Raw genomic sequence first — 16,583 nt, 5'->3', positions numbered from 1 at the left:
TCAAGTAAAAGGTAGGATAGAATAGAAACAAATGTTTTTATAGAGGATAATAGAGTTTTAGAAATCTTACTGTTCTTTATTCAATAAATTTGAGATTTGGAATGGTTAAATAGATGAAATTCAAGAAGAATAGGGGAATAACTTTGCCAGTGCATAAGTGAAAGACAATTTTTTTTTAATTAAAAGTGAATGATGGGTTTAATCTAAATGTTATTGATTTGTGATAAATGATGATTTAAAATATTATACTTAATTTTGGGATGGAATTTATTGGATTAAAAATAGATAATGATTGGATTTGTCTAAAGTGTTGAGAAGGGTTGCAAAGCAAGGTGTAATACTAATCTTATTTTTACAAGTGAAGGTAGGCCTAGGACTACTCTAGTCCTAGTATGCCTCTGCCAGTGTTCGCTGCTTGTCATAGCAGCCCTCAAACATGATGGTCAGGATGATTTTTCGCTGTTTAGAAATATATTACACGACAACGTAACGATGATTAAATCGTTGCCCCAGTGGAAGATTGAATTTAGTGAACAGGAGACCAATAAAGTTGCGCGTAGGTTAGCACGGATGACTCTGAATTGTGTAAATCCTATTCTTTGGTTTTAAGAACCTCCTTATGTAATTTTGGGCATTCTCTTTGAGGATAGTAACTCTTAATTTGTTTGGTGCGGGATACTCTTTATCCCTTAGACCAGGTTAAAATCCTCGACAAGGTTTTTATCAAGACCCTTTGCATGCACTCTATCCTCATTGATTTGTACGTATTTCTCCCATTAATGAATATCGTACCTATTTCTAAATTAAAAAAAATTAAAAAAAAAATCAATAATAGTAGACCATGTTAAAATCCTCGACAAGGTTTTTATCAAGACCCTTTGTGACACACCCCGATCGAGATCAGGGCATGCTGGCCGTCACGTGGAAGTGACGTAGCCATGTGCACAGTGCGAAAGCTAATAAAATAATAATGGAAAATAGTAATACGAATAAATAAAAACTAGTTTTACATAAAGTAATAACAAGTGCAATGTAAGTGTGACGCCTAGTTCAGAGCATAAAGCCTAAAGCAGTCCAAATGAAAAAGACACAACGATAGTACACCCGAAGGTGGTCCTACGCTGGTGATCGTCTGTCAGAAATGCCAGGAAAGTCCTCAGGGGAAAACCACCAAACCTGCTAGTCAACTAGAACCTGGAGGGGCGCAAAACAAAAGCGTGAATGGGCAAAAACAAAGCTTTTCGAAAACCATTTAACAAATAAGTTCTAACCCCTCGCCGTAAAACCTGTATACTTCCCAGAAAATAGATATACGCATATATATATATATATATATATATATATATATATATACACACACCAACCATGCTCAAGAATATGCCATGCCAAAACCTCAAAATGAAATGCAAGTACTCGGGTATAAATCATATCAATAACATATAATCTGGCAGCCGGAGTCACCTAACGTGACCTGTACGGCTGCATCTAGAGCTCAAATCTCAATCTCACTAACTGGACCTGCACACGAGTCGGAACCACCTAAAGTGGTCTGTACGACAGGCATGGGTGTAATATATATATACGCTCAAGTGCTACGATCACGCGAAGGCTGGGCGAATAATCGCGGGTCACCTACGAGTCGGAACCACCTAGAGTGGTCTGTACGACAGGACTGTGCACCTAACTTAGATCCAAGCTGAGCGTGTGGTGCGGGAGGTGAACATCACGTGAAGGACTGTGCCCTACTCTGGGCGGGAGCACTAACACCGGGGGTGCAGGTTATGAGCTCTCTAAGCATCTCGAATCACTACTGAATGTAAACATGAATAACTCTTACCTGGCACTTACATGTGCGTCCACAACACCAGATATGCATATGTATATATATATATATATATATATATATATATATATTTAAACGATAGTATACTCGGAATGATCGAATCCAGTCTTTACAACGGACCTATCCATTTTGATTGTTTTCCCGATCTCACAATAAGTCTTTCAGATCCACATGTTTTAAAAGCTCTTACTCTTAATATCAAAACCTCCGGGTACCAAGTCCTGGAAGGAACACAACCTTTGACACTTATTTTTAGAATTTATTACAAAGTCACTGGCACAAACATGAATTTTCAAGCTTTGAACAAAAGTCCTCGCGACCACACTCTTTTGATCCAAACAACCCAAGAAAGCGCAAACATAAGAGTACCAAGAACCATTAGGTGGTCAGACATCAGTCTCCCCTCAGATTGGTGTTTAATTAATGAAAGTAAGCCGGTTTCCGTCCAAAACAGTCTTGTTAACCTTGACAACATTGAACAATATTTTGACGGCACTGTAAAAATCAATTTTGATAGACCAGCAAGAAAATCTTGTGAATCAGTACATTCACATAAATCCTTTACTCCTAGCAGACAGTCTTTTTCTGGATCCACGTTAACCGATAGACTGGGTCGAGATCAAGATTTGATCAAATCGTTAGTAAACAAAAAGTTAAAAGAGCAGGAAGTTGCACAACAAGATTTGATCAATGATTTGCTCAAATTAAAGTCTGTCGACACTTCTTCACAAGTTGCACATCCTGTTTATCACCCTCCAAACCAAGAAGAACCCACTTCTCCAACTGCTTCTAATTTTGAAACAACATCGGTGAATCATCAATTACTTGTTTTAAACAAACCACATAAAATCCAATGGAGGAAGCTTAAAGCTGACATCGCTTCTGAGGAAAACATCCCCAGAAGAAATATTTTTAGAAAAAAGTATTGTGATGAAGAAAAGCTAGCCATTTATGCTAAATGGAAAGCTTTTGTAGAACAATACCAATTTGAAATATCTTTATTTGATTTTATTGATAAACATTATGAATCCAAAAATAAAGTTACGGTTGTTACCTAAGAAAATTGGGTTAAGGAAGACAAAACTTTGATTTCTTCCAGTCATCCTCCCAAAGAAACTATTTTGATTTCCACCGGTAATACCAACATTCCTGCAACCCCTTTCAAAATTCCAAAAGAAGATTCTGGTTTTAAACCTGTCATTGAACAGAATAATTTTACAAACCAAAGTCTTCATACTATTGGAAAACAGTTAGACAAAATTAAAACCAAAATCGACAAATTGTCTCAACCAAAATCTTCTCAAAAAGAAAAACCTTTAGTAAATTTCACTGATACTTCTTCAAGTTCCACTGCTTTAAAATCTATGACTACTTTACAAAAAATTGATCATATGCTCACTGAGCTCAAAAAAAAAAAAGTTGTTAATGTTTTCCAAAACAATGATGTTTCTGTCGAAGAAGAAAACACATCTGATCCAGATTCTTCTCAGGACACGGAAACTAGTTCTGCTATTCAAAATATTGAAAATGTTTTTCAAAACATTGATCTTCAACCAACTCTTGATTTAAAACGTATTCGTACTCATCCGGTCAACCCTATTTCTCTTACAAAAAATTGGTATCCCAGGCCAACTCCTCCTGACCTTCAATTTGAAGAACGAAATATTCAAAATCAATTTTCAGTCTCTGCTGACAAACTTTATGAATGGAATATAGACGGCTTGTCAGAACAAGAACTTTTGAACAAACTTCAACACATGTCCATGGTTGCTAATAGCTATATTTCAAATCACAATTTTACACAGACACAAATCGTTGATCTGCTCGTCACTGGCTTCACTGGAATGCTTCATTCTTGGTGGGAGAAGCACTTAACTTCTCAGTCCAGAGATGAAATACGCTTTGCGGTCAAAAAAGATGAGGAAGGACTTCCCATCTTTGACGAAACGATAGGACAAGGAATACCCGACGGAGTAAATACTTTACTTTATACGATTATAGAACACTTTATAGGAACACCCAGTAACGTTACTACCCGTATTCACGACCAACTGAGTAATTTAAGGTGTCCAACCTTAAGTGATTTCAGATAGTATAAAGATGTTTTCATATCCAGAGTTATGCTTCGGGAAGATAGTAATCAACCATTTTGAAAAGAAAAATTTATCAATGGTTTACCAAATCTTTTTGCTCACAAAATCCGAAATGTTTTAGTGAACGAAGAAGGTGTCATACCTTATCATACCCTTACTTATGGTAACATAGTTAATGTTATACAAAAGGAAGGATTGAAAATGTGTATTGACATGAAGATTTCAAAACAAGTTAATAAAGATAAATCTATTGCTAAATACGAACTTGGAACATTTTGTGAACAATATGGTTTACCTCCGATTGCTCCTTCGAGTAAAAAGAAAAAAGCCCAACAAACCAGCAAATTTTCTAAATATCAATCCAGATTTTATAAAAACAAAAGACCTTCCAACAAACCTTTTCAAACAAATAAATTTTATGAAAAACCATCTCCAAACAAAAAACCTTTTCAAAAGCCTAAAAAGGATTTTCAAAATAAAAAAGGAAAATGCTACAAATGTGGCAAATTTGGTCACTATGCAAATGAATGTAGAGTTAAAAAGGCTATTAACCAACTAAAAATCTCTGAAGAAGAGAAGATTCAACTTATTCAGGCTTTAGAAATTAGAAATACCGACTCTAGTCAATCTGCTAAAAATCCCGATTTTTCCGTCTCCGACTCTAGCATTTCTAGCGACGTCTCCTCGCCAAACATTAAGTTTGGGTGCACGGACACTTGTTGTAATAAAATTTCAATGCTTAACAAGCAAGAAGAACAAGAAGATTTTTAATGGAATTAATTAGTAAAGTCGATGTCCCTGATTTAAAATCTTTTTATTTGAAAAAACTCAAAAATTTAATTTCTCTTCATGAACCTGGCACTAGCCAAACTTCTTCTCAAAAGATTTCTCTCAGTACCACTTTGGAACGTTTTAATAAACCCAAAAAGGAGATCACCCTCAAAGATCTGCAAAAAGAAGTTAATCAAATCAAATCGGAAATTAAGTTTTTAAAATCCGAAAATACCGAAATTCGTTCACAACTCAGTAGAGTACGTACGCAAGAGCTCGTCCAAAAACAAGATGGTTCTTCCTCAAATTCCGATTCCGACGCTCACTCAGCTAAATCTTCTTCTTCAAAAGAACTTGTTTTAAGTCTTTTAGACAAAATAAGAATTCGAAAATGGTATTCTGAAGTTACGATAGTTGCATTATTAGTTGTTATATATATATAACATAGCTCGCAGGCATCCTGAATAATATATGTATTACAAGTGTTTGGAAAATAATCTTTGTCCTTTGCGGATTAGCAGAGAGATATCTTGCTGAGTAAAAAACTTATGCTTCTTCTGAAGATGAATCCTTCTTATATAGAGCCAGGAGAATGATTGAGGCTTGTAAAAATAGATCCGGGAATCCCGCTGTCCTCTGAAGAAAGCTGGCAAAGCTGGCTGAATGATGAAAGGTGACTGTGTAATCACGTTGTTTCTCTTCCAAAAGTTGAATGAATAGTGAAGATGCTTTGATTCTTTTACAAAAGCTAGATGAACAGTGACCTTTTTGTTTTTCACTATTAAAGAATAATGCCTTGTCTTTTGCGGAAGAGATGATAGCAGCTACTGCTGAAGATGTTGTTGGGCTGACACAATCACATGGGCAAATAAAGCAGTTTCAAAAATCGAACGGATCTTGTGCGTCTTGAAGGTCCTCTTGATCAGCCCAATTGGCGGGAGGCTGAGACCCTGCATCAGAAGCGTCAAAGTCCGAACCTGAACCTTTTCTTTTCTGTAGCATTGTTGCTTCAGCCATGAGCTGTTGAGCCAAGTCCAGAAGCTGGGAGGACTTATCAGATTTCTCTTTTTTCTTTGAGCTGGAGGACTTAGAAGGTTTTTCTTTGAGGGAAGATGACGGACTAATGTCTGATAGGGATTGAATTGGCTCCTGGATTTTTAGCAACTCAGGAAATTGCTGATGAACTGGCAAAGCTTGTGAGGACGAAGTTGAAACTTTGATTGGCAGTGCCTAAGAAGATGCCTGGGGAAATTCCATTTTTACAAGATCAATAAATTTTTCATTGCATTAATTTATCCTTTCAAAGTTCATCATAACTGCATTTCTACCAAGGTTTTTGGCCAAAAAATTACTTTTGAATTTTGCATGGAAACAGATCTTAAAAAGTTAAAACAACTTCAAAAAGATAATGTTTCAAAAACCCTCAACCAGATTACTGCAAAATCCCAGCAAATTGCATTTTTACAAGACGAAATTAGACACAAAAGAATTGAAGAACAGCTCACAAATAAAGTTTTATTAGATTCTATTCGCCAGTTTTCTGATAAGCTTACTAAAGAAATTTGTTCCGATCTTCCAAATGCTTTTTGGCACAGAAAACAACATATTGTTAAACTACCTTATATTAAAGATTTTATTGAGTCAAAAATCCCCACAAAAGCACGACCAATTCAAATGAACCAAGAAGTTTTAGAGTTTTGTAAAACCGAAATTAATCAACTTTTGGAAAAATGAATTATCCGTAAAAGCAAATCTCCATGGTCTTGCCCTGCTTTTTATGTCCAGAAAAATGCAGAATTAGAACACGGCGTTCCACGATTAGTTATTAACTACAAACCTTTAAATGATGTTTTAGAATGGATCCGATATCCAATTCCTAACAAAAGAGATTTGATAAAGAGACTTTCTCAAGCAACTGTTTTTTCCAAATTTGATATGAAATCAGGCTTTTGGCAAATCCAAATTCATGAATCTGACAAGTACAAAACTGCTTTTGTAACTCCTTTCGGACACTATAAATGGAATGTAATGCCCTTCGGCTTGAAAAACGCACCAAGTGAATTTCTCTGGTTAGTACCCATTCTTCAAGCCGAAGGGCATTACATTCCACTCATAGTGTCCGAAAGGAGTTACAAAAGCAGTTTTGTACTTGTCAGATTCATGAATTTGGATTTGCCAAAAGCCTGATTTCATATCAAATTTGGAAAAAACAGTTGCTTGAGAAAGTCTCTTTATCAAATCTCTTTTGTTAGGAATTGGATATCGGATCCATTCTAAAACATCATTTAAAGGTTTGTAGTTAATAACTAATCGTGGAACGCCGCGTTCTAATTCTGCATTTTTCTGGACATAAAAAGCAGGGCAAGACCATGGAGATTTGCTTTTACGGATAATTCATTTTTCCAAAAGTTGATTAATTTCGGTTTTACAAAACTCTAAAACTTCTTGGTTCATTTGAATTGGTCGTGCTTTTGTGGGGATTTTTGACTCAATAAAATCTTTAATATAAGGTAGTTTAACAATATGTTGTTTTCTGTGCCAAAAAGCATTTGGAAGATCGGAACAAATTTCTTTAGTAAGCTTATCAGAAAACTGGCGAATAGAATCTAATAAAACTTTATTTGTGAGCTGTTCTTCAATTCTTTTGTGTCTAATTTCGTCTTGTAAAAATGCAATTTGCTGGGATTTTGCAGTAATCTGGTTGAGGGTTTTTGAAACATTATCTTTTTGAAGTTGTTTTAACTTTTTAAGATCTGTTTCCATGCAAAATTCAAAAGTAATTTTTTGGCCAAAAACCTTGGTAGAAATGCAGTTATGATGAACTTTGAAAGGATAAATTAATGCAATGAAAAATTTATTGATCTTGTAAAAATGGAATTTCCCCAGGCATCTTCTCAGGCACTACCAATCAAAGTTTCAACTTCGTCCTCACAAGCTTTGCCAGTTCATCAGCAATTTCCTGAGTTGCTAAAAACCCAGGAGCCAATTCAATCCCTATCAGACATTAGTCCGTCATCTTCCCTCAAAGGAAAACCTTCTAAGTCCTCCAGCTCAAAGAAAAAGGAGAAATCTGATAAGTCCTCCCAGCTTCTGGACTTGGCTCAACAACTCATGGCTGAAGCAGCAATGCTACAGAAAAGAAAAGGTTCAGGTTCGGACTCTGACGCTTCTGATGCAGGGTCTCAGCCTCCCGCCAATTGGGCTGATCAAGAGGACCTTCAAGACGCACAAGATCCGTTCGATTTTTGAAACTGCTTTATTTGCCCATGTGATTGTGTCAACCCAACAACATCTTCAGCAGTAGCTGCTATCATCTCTTCCGCAAAAGACAAGGTATTATTCTTCAATAGTGAAAAACAAAAATGTCACTGTTCATCTAGCTTTTGTAAAAGAATCAAAGCATCTTCACTATTCATTTAACTTTTGTAAAAGAATCAAAGCATCTTCACTATTCATTCAACTTTTGGAAGAGAAACAACGTGATTACACAGTCACCTTTCATCATTCAGCCAGCTTTGCCAGCTTTCTTCAGAGGACAGCGGGATTCCCGGATCTATTTTTACAAGCCTCAATCATTCTCCTGGCTCTATATAAGAAGGACTCATCTTCAGAAGAAGCATAAGTTTTTAACTCAGCAAGATATCTCTCTGCTAATCCGCAAAGGACAGAGATTATTTTCCAAACACTTGTAATACATATATTATTCAGGATGCCTGCGAGCTATGTTATATATATATATATATATATATATATATAACAACTAATAATGCAACTAACGATGCATAAACAACGGTAATATAATGTATGGCATATAACGAATAAACATTTCAATCAATTTCTGGGAAAATATATGTATATAGGTATATACAGAAAACCAAAAGCCCACTCACTGGTATGTGGAAGGGTCATAGCCCCCCTGCCTCGAGTGACCACGCTCGTCCTCGGGATAGGTATCACCTATATGCGAAACAACTACAAAAACGTTAATTTTAAAACACATAACCAACCTTTAGAAATAACTTCTCATACAAAGCTCAAATGGGGTGTATCAATACACCAACGTGATCTACTCAACCTCAGGAACATCCCCATATTTTTAAAATAATTTTTCACCGCCGTACGCGCCCCCACGCGTCGGCCAAGGCACGGCCACACGCAGGCACGTGCCTGACACGCTGACGGCGTCAGTTGACGCCATTAGGAATATTCCGTTATTCCTAACGGATTCCGTTAACGGTGTCAGGAATATTCTGTCGTCTTCTCCGGCGAGCCTCCAGCGCCGTCGCCGGCGCCGGAAAATCGGGAAAAATTCAAACTTTGATATCTTCTTCGTTTTTCAACCAAATTTCACAAAATTGGTACCAAAATGAAGCTTACAACGAGAGGAACACAATCATACTACTTTCAAGGGCTAAAATCCACAAAATCTCACCTGCAAAATCACCTTAACTCCGGCCAACCTCGAAACTCGTGATCCCGATGTCCAAAACCTTCAAACGAACCACCCCAAGCCTCCTAGGGACCTCACCAAGCTTCCTACAAGCTTGAAATTCCCTAAAACGTGAGAAATCACGTGTGCATGAACAGTACCCAAAATCAGGCATCTTAGTTCAACGTGAAAACGAAGGTATTCTTACCTGAAATGGGTATGGTTGGACTCCTACAAGCCTCACGAGTCTGAATATGTGCTTGGATTCTTCGGTGTGTGGAGGTTTGATGGGTGTGTGGGTGTGTCCGTACGTTTCAAAGGAAATGGGAAGGGAATGGGGACTCGGGACAGATGCAGGGAAAGGGACAAAAGGGTGTGGAGTGTGGGAGTATGTGTGTGGCTCAAAACATGCCAACAAAACCCAAAACATGGCACGAAACGTAATGAAATGGAACTAGGGGTAAAATCATCTTTTCACGCGTACGTTTTTAAAATTTCTCGGGACGGGCTGTTACACTTTGCATGCACCCTATCCTCATCAATTTGTACGTATTTCTCCCATTAATGAATATCATACCTATTTCTAAGAAAAAAAACAAATCGATAATAGTATATTTACATGTCAACATATTTAAATTTTTTTAATAATTTTCAAAACATTGCATTTGTTATATTTATATATATGGCTAAATTCGATATCATATATTTCTATTTATAATTTGCAACCATTTTTTAATTTGCAACTTTTAATCTGTACCAATTATCTTTTTAGTTTTAATGTGTACCATATATTTAATTCCTTTTTGTGCCCATATTTTTAAACTTTTATTTGTATCCTTAATTTTTAAAATATTTTATTTGTCCTAATAATTTTAAATTTTGATTTGCATACTAAATCAGGTCGGGGGTGCATTTTGTGGTTAACATTTTTCATTTTCGACATTGAGATTGGTATAGATTTTTTTTTAACAAAAATGAGATTGGTACATTCTTTTGACATGGAAAACGTGTATGGCTTGGTACATTTTTTTTGACATTGAGAACTATATATACAGGTGAAATTAATTGTTTTTTATCCCACGAATTGTGGGTTTTAAGTAATATTCTACATTTTTAATAGGAAACAAAAAAAAAAAAAAAAAAAAAAAAAGGATATCCCATAAAATGGGAAGTTATAAAATTTAAAATTTGTAACTCTCATAATAAGTTAATACAAAAATACATTACATTAATATTAATATGTTGAGGGATAGAAGTCAAAGAATTGTGATAAAAAACCGAAAATCAATAAAATTTCAATTAAAAAATAATAGTGAGTAGAGACTGCATTCAAAATGTCATATACTTTTAATACTATTATACCCTAGAAGCCTCGAGTCAAGCTTTCTTTTCTTGAAAAGTTGAAGCTCCCAGACCCTCCAAACAAATGATATTTAATAGATTACGAAAAAAATGCCGCCATGGTGTCCACACGAATTCAAAATAAATTCAAAACTGAAAATGATATAAAAACCTTTTAAATTACAAAAGTACATGCCATGATGTCGACACTAATTGATATAATGGTGATTTGGTGAATCCCTCGACTCAAATACCCGGGATTAAAAGACACCTTAATCTCTATATGTATAGTGTCCCTGCTCTCTACAACATCTCGATTGGTGCCTTGTAACCCCTTGGAAGTCATGCCTGTCTTGTTCTTCTTCTTATGCAGGTAAGTGAAACTTTAGGTATTTTGCATGTATGCTGTGATCCTAAATCCATGTTGTTGCTCTTTGGTTATGTCTTACGAGTAGGTGACCTATATTTCGTCGCATTTTTATTTCGGTTCTACCCTTATCACCTTCTTCTTCTCCAGCATATTTACATAAACTCATCCAACTTTGAAATTTCTACACTAAAATAACGAAATTTGTAGAGCCTGAAAGAGCGAAAAAACTGTAAATTTATATATTTAAAGTGTCGCATAGGTTAGTAAAGTCGTGTTTAAAGTATCACATATTTAGGAATGCGAATGAAGTAATTTATTAGACCTTTATGTTCGTCTGTCTCTTTTTACGAATTCGTAGAAAGCATAAGAAAGCCCAGCCCAGCCATATTAGTGCTTCACTACCAAACCCATCTATCAATATGCACTGCTCCATTAAACCGGGTCCACATTGAAATTGACAACTTATTTAACTTGTGGGTTCATGTCGGCTCTAAAGCACACGTCAACCTTAATCCAGTCAAAACACACCACTAATCTATCTTCTTTAGTGTCTGTTTCTTATTTAATTATCCTCCACATACTCCCAAATTTCTGAACTACATAAATTAAATCCATCACCAACACCACAAACTTCCAAGTTCACTTGCGGAGCTTATAAAACCCAAAAAAGCCGAAACTCTGATTTATTATTCAAGGTAATAATTATTGCTTCTCGGATTTGGATCCCTTCCGGAACTTTAGTATGAGGATCCTATGAATCAAATCATCGGAGCCGTTCACCACACATCCTACGATCGCAAATCATTTGAATTTTTAATCCGATCTACATGGCATAATGATTTTCCGACGTCGCGAGATATGTTGTGAGTGGCTACGGTGACTTGATCCTTAGGATCCTCACAACGAAAATCCGGAGGAGATCCAAATCCTACCCTCAACTTCATTTCTTCAAATTCTAAACACCAAGGGAAGATGGCAGAGGAAGGCGAGAGTCTAAAACCTGGTATTTTGTCTTCTCAAGAATTAGGCATATTTGTCGAGTTTTTTCAGACTTGAGTTTTTGAGAATTCACATGCCAAACAAGAATTTCCACTAATGCGGAGGAACGCATATATAAAAATAATCCCAACACATAATTTTTGGACTCGTTATTTGTAGGTTGAAATTTGAATGAAAGAAATGGATGCTACGTGCTAACTTCGAATGCGAAATAATCTAAAACATTTTGTAATTGGAAGAAAGTTTATCCCCTTCATTCCGCATGAAAAATTGGTACGACTTGGAGGTTTTGAAAATAAAAAATCCACCGCATCTTAGATGCCAATCGCTATCTAAATCAAGCCTTTGCCGCAAGTCACGGATTTTGTGCTTTGTGTAAGTTTCTGCCAAATTTAATTCGGAACAAATCACCTCCTCCTTGGCGTGAGTTGGTTCAGAACCAATTAAATGTGCAACGCATTGAGTAAGATGCTTTTCCACTCACCTACCTCAAACCAGATGACCCAACCAACCACAACATACATTATAACACAAATGCGTTGAGGGAGGCCCACAATCCCTAAATGGTACGTTCTGTAAATGGCCATCCCTTCCCAGGTGCATTATTGTCCCTTCCCAAACATATTAGGCCAACTGAAATTTCCCAAATCAGATAAACCCTAACAATCCATGGCAATTGGCGAAGAAACAAATCAACATTATCCCAAAGCAAGCCGATAACATTAAGGAGGAGCAGAGTATATTAATGTGTATGAATCAACATCCAACCACTAACCACAGATCCACATTTTCTGCCAGAATTAACACCAAATCCTCACTAAAAAACTTGACCCAAAAGAAAAAGAAGAAAAATTACTACACCAAAAGGAATCATCATCCCCTTCATGTTGAATTCATAGATTGAAATCAAAGGACATGACCCATAGAACCGAATACTTCCAAACACTCAAAACGAGTTTTTCATTCTTAGAAACCACGACTCGATTAAGCAAAAACCAAACAGACCACCACCACAAGCACAGAGACGGTGAAATGGAAATCACGGGTTTAACCCCTGTTCGGGCACTCCCTTGCGAAATGGCCCGACTCACCACACTGATAGCAGCCTCCAGAAGCACCTCCGCCTCCTCCACCGCCACGTCCGCCACCGCCATAGCCGCCTCCTCCGCTGCCGTAGCCGCCACCTCCCTGAGAGCAGTCCCTAGCCATGTGTCCGGATTCGCCACACTTGAAGCAGGCACCACCGCCACCTCCGTAGCCCCCGCCACCACCTCCGTAACCACCGCCGCCCGATCCGTAGCTTCCACCTCCATACCCACCGCCTCCACGGCCACCTCTACCCCCACCGCTACGTCCACCAGAACCACCGTTAAAGCCGTAACCTCCGCCACCGCCTCCGCCTCCGCGGCCTCGTCCACCACCACCGCCACCGCCACCCCGGCTACCCTGAACGGGACCCTCCTCTGGGCCAGTCACGTCGACAGCCTTGGTTCGGCCACCGGCATCCTCCTCGATGGTGTACTCGACCGTCTCGCCGTCTCCGAGAGTGCGGAAACCTTCGGATCGGATGGAGGACTGGTGGACGAACAGATCCTCGCCGCCGTCGTTGGGGGTTATGAAGCCGAACCCCTTCTGGTCATTGAACCACTTGACGGTGCCGCTCAGTCTCTCACTCATCTTTCTCTCTCAATCGCAAATCTCAAAACCCTAACCCTAGAAATTCCCCTCTCTCACAACCACTGTGGGTCTTTGGGCCTCAGGGTTTGACAGCTACTTATACATCCAATTCGAGTGAAAGGGTCCGACTGCCACGTGGTGACCTAGAGAACCCCAGCGACGGCTCCCTTATGCCCTCACTCCATCCTACGGCTGGGATATTTCTTATTTGTACGGATTTATGTGGGCCGCTGGATTGGGCCTTGGAATGGATACGATGTAATACGAATAGTCCATTCACAGTGTCATTTTCGTCTTTTCAGCGCTAACCAAAATATCTTCCCTCTTCTTTCCTCCATGTAGTTGTTGTTATTTACCTTTAAGCCCGAGGTGGAGGGGGCACTTTCGGGAATGTGGAACAATGGCGCTTGGTTTCAAGCAAAAATATCCAATAATTAAGTCAGTTTGTTGAGAAATATGGCAGTGAAATTACGTTTGGGCTCCCGGGTTCGCATGAAAAAACGAGCTTTTCCTTTTCTGGTGAGGGGAGTGCTGCGGTCAAACAGTCAAATTGACGGTCAAAGCACCTGCAGGTAGAGTCTTATCTGCTGCGCCATGTGAGCCTGCGCAACTCTCTTGTCTTTCCAACGAATAGGGTTCGTACCTGCAAGATTAAATGGATGCTATCAATCAATTAGGTTAAATATTTTTATTTTAAATTAAATATGAATAATATCTAACTAAAATTGACCGCACAATATGCGATAAACGAACACGATTTGAGGATCTTCAAGATTCTCACAAAGAGGATCCGGAGCTATCAATTTTCTCTAAGTGAGTGGGAGACACCTCTAATTCTAATAATACAACTTATATATTTTGACAAGGTCGGTCCAGAGATTTTTGAGGCACGGAAAGACGCTAAAAAATGTGCCCTCATTTCGTATAAAAAAATTATTTGTTTTTACACGTAAGACATCGATAAAATTATAGAAAAGCATTTCAAATTCAATAATTTAGAAACACGAAAAAACTAATTTATTTTGTATCGAAAGAGACTTCAGGTTTACAAGTGTTTTTGCATAAATCGTGAGGTGTTTTTTTTGGTTATTTACTAACCTCGTCAATATAAGACTAAAGAAATAATGACATTTTCGAGTCTTTAAGAATATGTATAAATAATGAATGGGCACCAAATTAAACATTTTGACGACACATCATATGATTTGCAAATTTGGTCTAAAAATTTAGTCTACGCATTATCCTTTGTTGAAGATTAGACTTGAATTTGAACGAATGTTTAAAAATAGCAACCCACATAGTTACTAGCTAGTAATTAAGAATAAATTAAAACCAAACAAAAATTCGTAAATATTGAAAAAAAAAAAAAAACATTCACATAACATTTCGAACTTTGGACCTCTCGTCAATTTTAAATACAAAAACCATTGCTTCTAATTAAACTTTTGATCATTTAGCCAAATTTTATCAATTTATACTGTTATGAAAATAAATTTGTAAAAATTGGAATAAATAAGCACACATGGTGTTTTGAACCCAAAACCTCTTCATTAATTTCAAACAACAAAATCAACGGTTCTAGTTAAATCTATTTGTCATTAAGCCAAATTTTATAAATTTACACTCTTATGAAAACGTATATAAATATATCACACTAATAATTTTGGTGCCCCTAAATTTTTTTGGGCCTCGGACGGTCGCCCTGACAGCACTGGGCCTGGACCGGCCGTGATTTTGATTCTAATTTTATACTTTAAGGTAAATATTATTTTACACTTTCAAGTTTTGATGCAATTGTAATCTCTTATTTTTTGTTTAAAATACTATAATATGATATATGAACTTATATTTTAGTTTTGATATTATACATTCATTAATTAATTCGTCAATTTTGCTAAACACTAATGTGGCAACTACGACTTCCACTTTCTTATTTCATGTGGCTATCAAAATTTTTCCACATAAAAACAAGCAATAATTTGTTGTGCCAACATTTTTTAAACATTTTTCACAGGAAACTAGGTATCGACCTTTTTTCCAAGATTATGGCAAGGCCAACTCAGACCACGTCCTTTCCAACCTCACCTCTACTTGCGACCTTGTCGACCAACGCCAAGGTCTGCAAGCTCAACCTCGTCCATTCTTGCATCAAGTTTAGCTCCTCCGAATCGTCAAGCACGAGAATTGCATTGAAAATGTCAACCAGACCCTCGACGCCCAGGACTACAAGTCCGCCTGATAAGGATTGTAATTTTGGGTTTTCGGCTTAATTGTTGAGGTTAGAAGTTTAAGTTTCTATTGTAGCTATTTCTATTTTTAGTAATTAGTTATAAGGGAATTCTCCAGCTGGCGCTCTTTGTGTGATGTTGGTTTAAATAGAGCAATAGCTCTCTTGCTTTGGGAACGGTTATTTGAATATTTGAATAGAAAATAGAATATACATGAGGCTTTTGCTTTATCTTCTACCTCTCGCACTTCTTCCATTGTTTCATAGGTTAAGGTTGAGAGAGGTAATCGATTTGAGTCTTATCATTGGTATCACCCAAATCCGATCTTGGTTTCCCTTACTGTTTTATGCCCCGCCACACCCACAACACAAGATTTTCCTTCATGGATGCTTGCATTAAAGCTTCAGAGGCTTCTATCGCTGCCCTTTCTGATACTCTGGAATCGAAACTCTCCATCTTTTTCGATCAATTTCGCTGGGATATGGCTTTCTCCAGGGGTGGTGTTGGATCCCCTTTGGCCTATGCTCCGGTTGCTCGTAGTGTTTTACCTGATTTTGCCGATCATGCTAAGGTCGAATTTCATAGGTCCCCTCGCCGTGATTTATATGACGGTCCCATCACCAACAATGGTAGTCGAGGATTAAGTTTCCCAGTTTTTTTCTTGGTAAGGATCCTTTGGCCTTGATTTACCGTGCCGAGCAGTTTTTTGCTTATTACTCTACTCCGGAGCATTAGAAAGTCGTAACGATATCCTTCCATCTTGACGGCGAGGCTTTTTAATGGTTCCGTTGGCAAGACTGCTTACTGACCACTCCATGATGGGACGTTTTCA

At 37.6% G+C, this 16,583-nt stretch overlaps 1 protein-coding gene across 1 annotated transcript; it reads right to left on the bottom strand.

Annotated features, from left to right (window-relative positions):
• Positions 1–12,563: 12,563 nt before the first annotated feature.
• LOC137728657 (glycine-rich protein 2) lies at positions 12,564–13,604 on the bottom strand. The gene has a single exon (XM_068467383.2). The coding sequence runs from the start codon at positions 13,521–13,523 to the stop codon at positions 12,894–12,896; it is 630 nt and encodes a 209-aa protein (XP_068323484.2). The 5' UTR covers positions 13,524–13,604; the 3' UTR covers positions 12,564–12,893.
• Positions 13,605–16,583: the final 2,979 nt, after the last annotated feature.

Source organism: Pyrus communis, chromosome 10, assembly GCF_041283825.1.
Source record: "Pyrus communis isolate YQ-2024b chromosome 10, ASM4128382v1, whole genome shotgun sequence".
Taxonomy (NCBI): Eukaryota; Viridiplantae; Streptophyta; class Magnoliopsida; order Rosales; family Rosaceae; genus Pyrus; species Pyrus communis.
The sequence above is the reverse complement of the archived record's forward strand: the minus strand, read 5'-3'. Positions and strand labels throughout refer to the sequence as shown.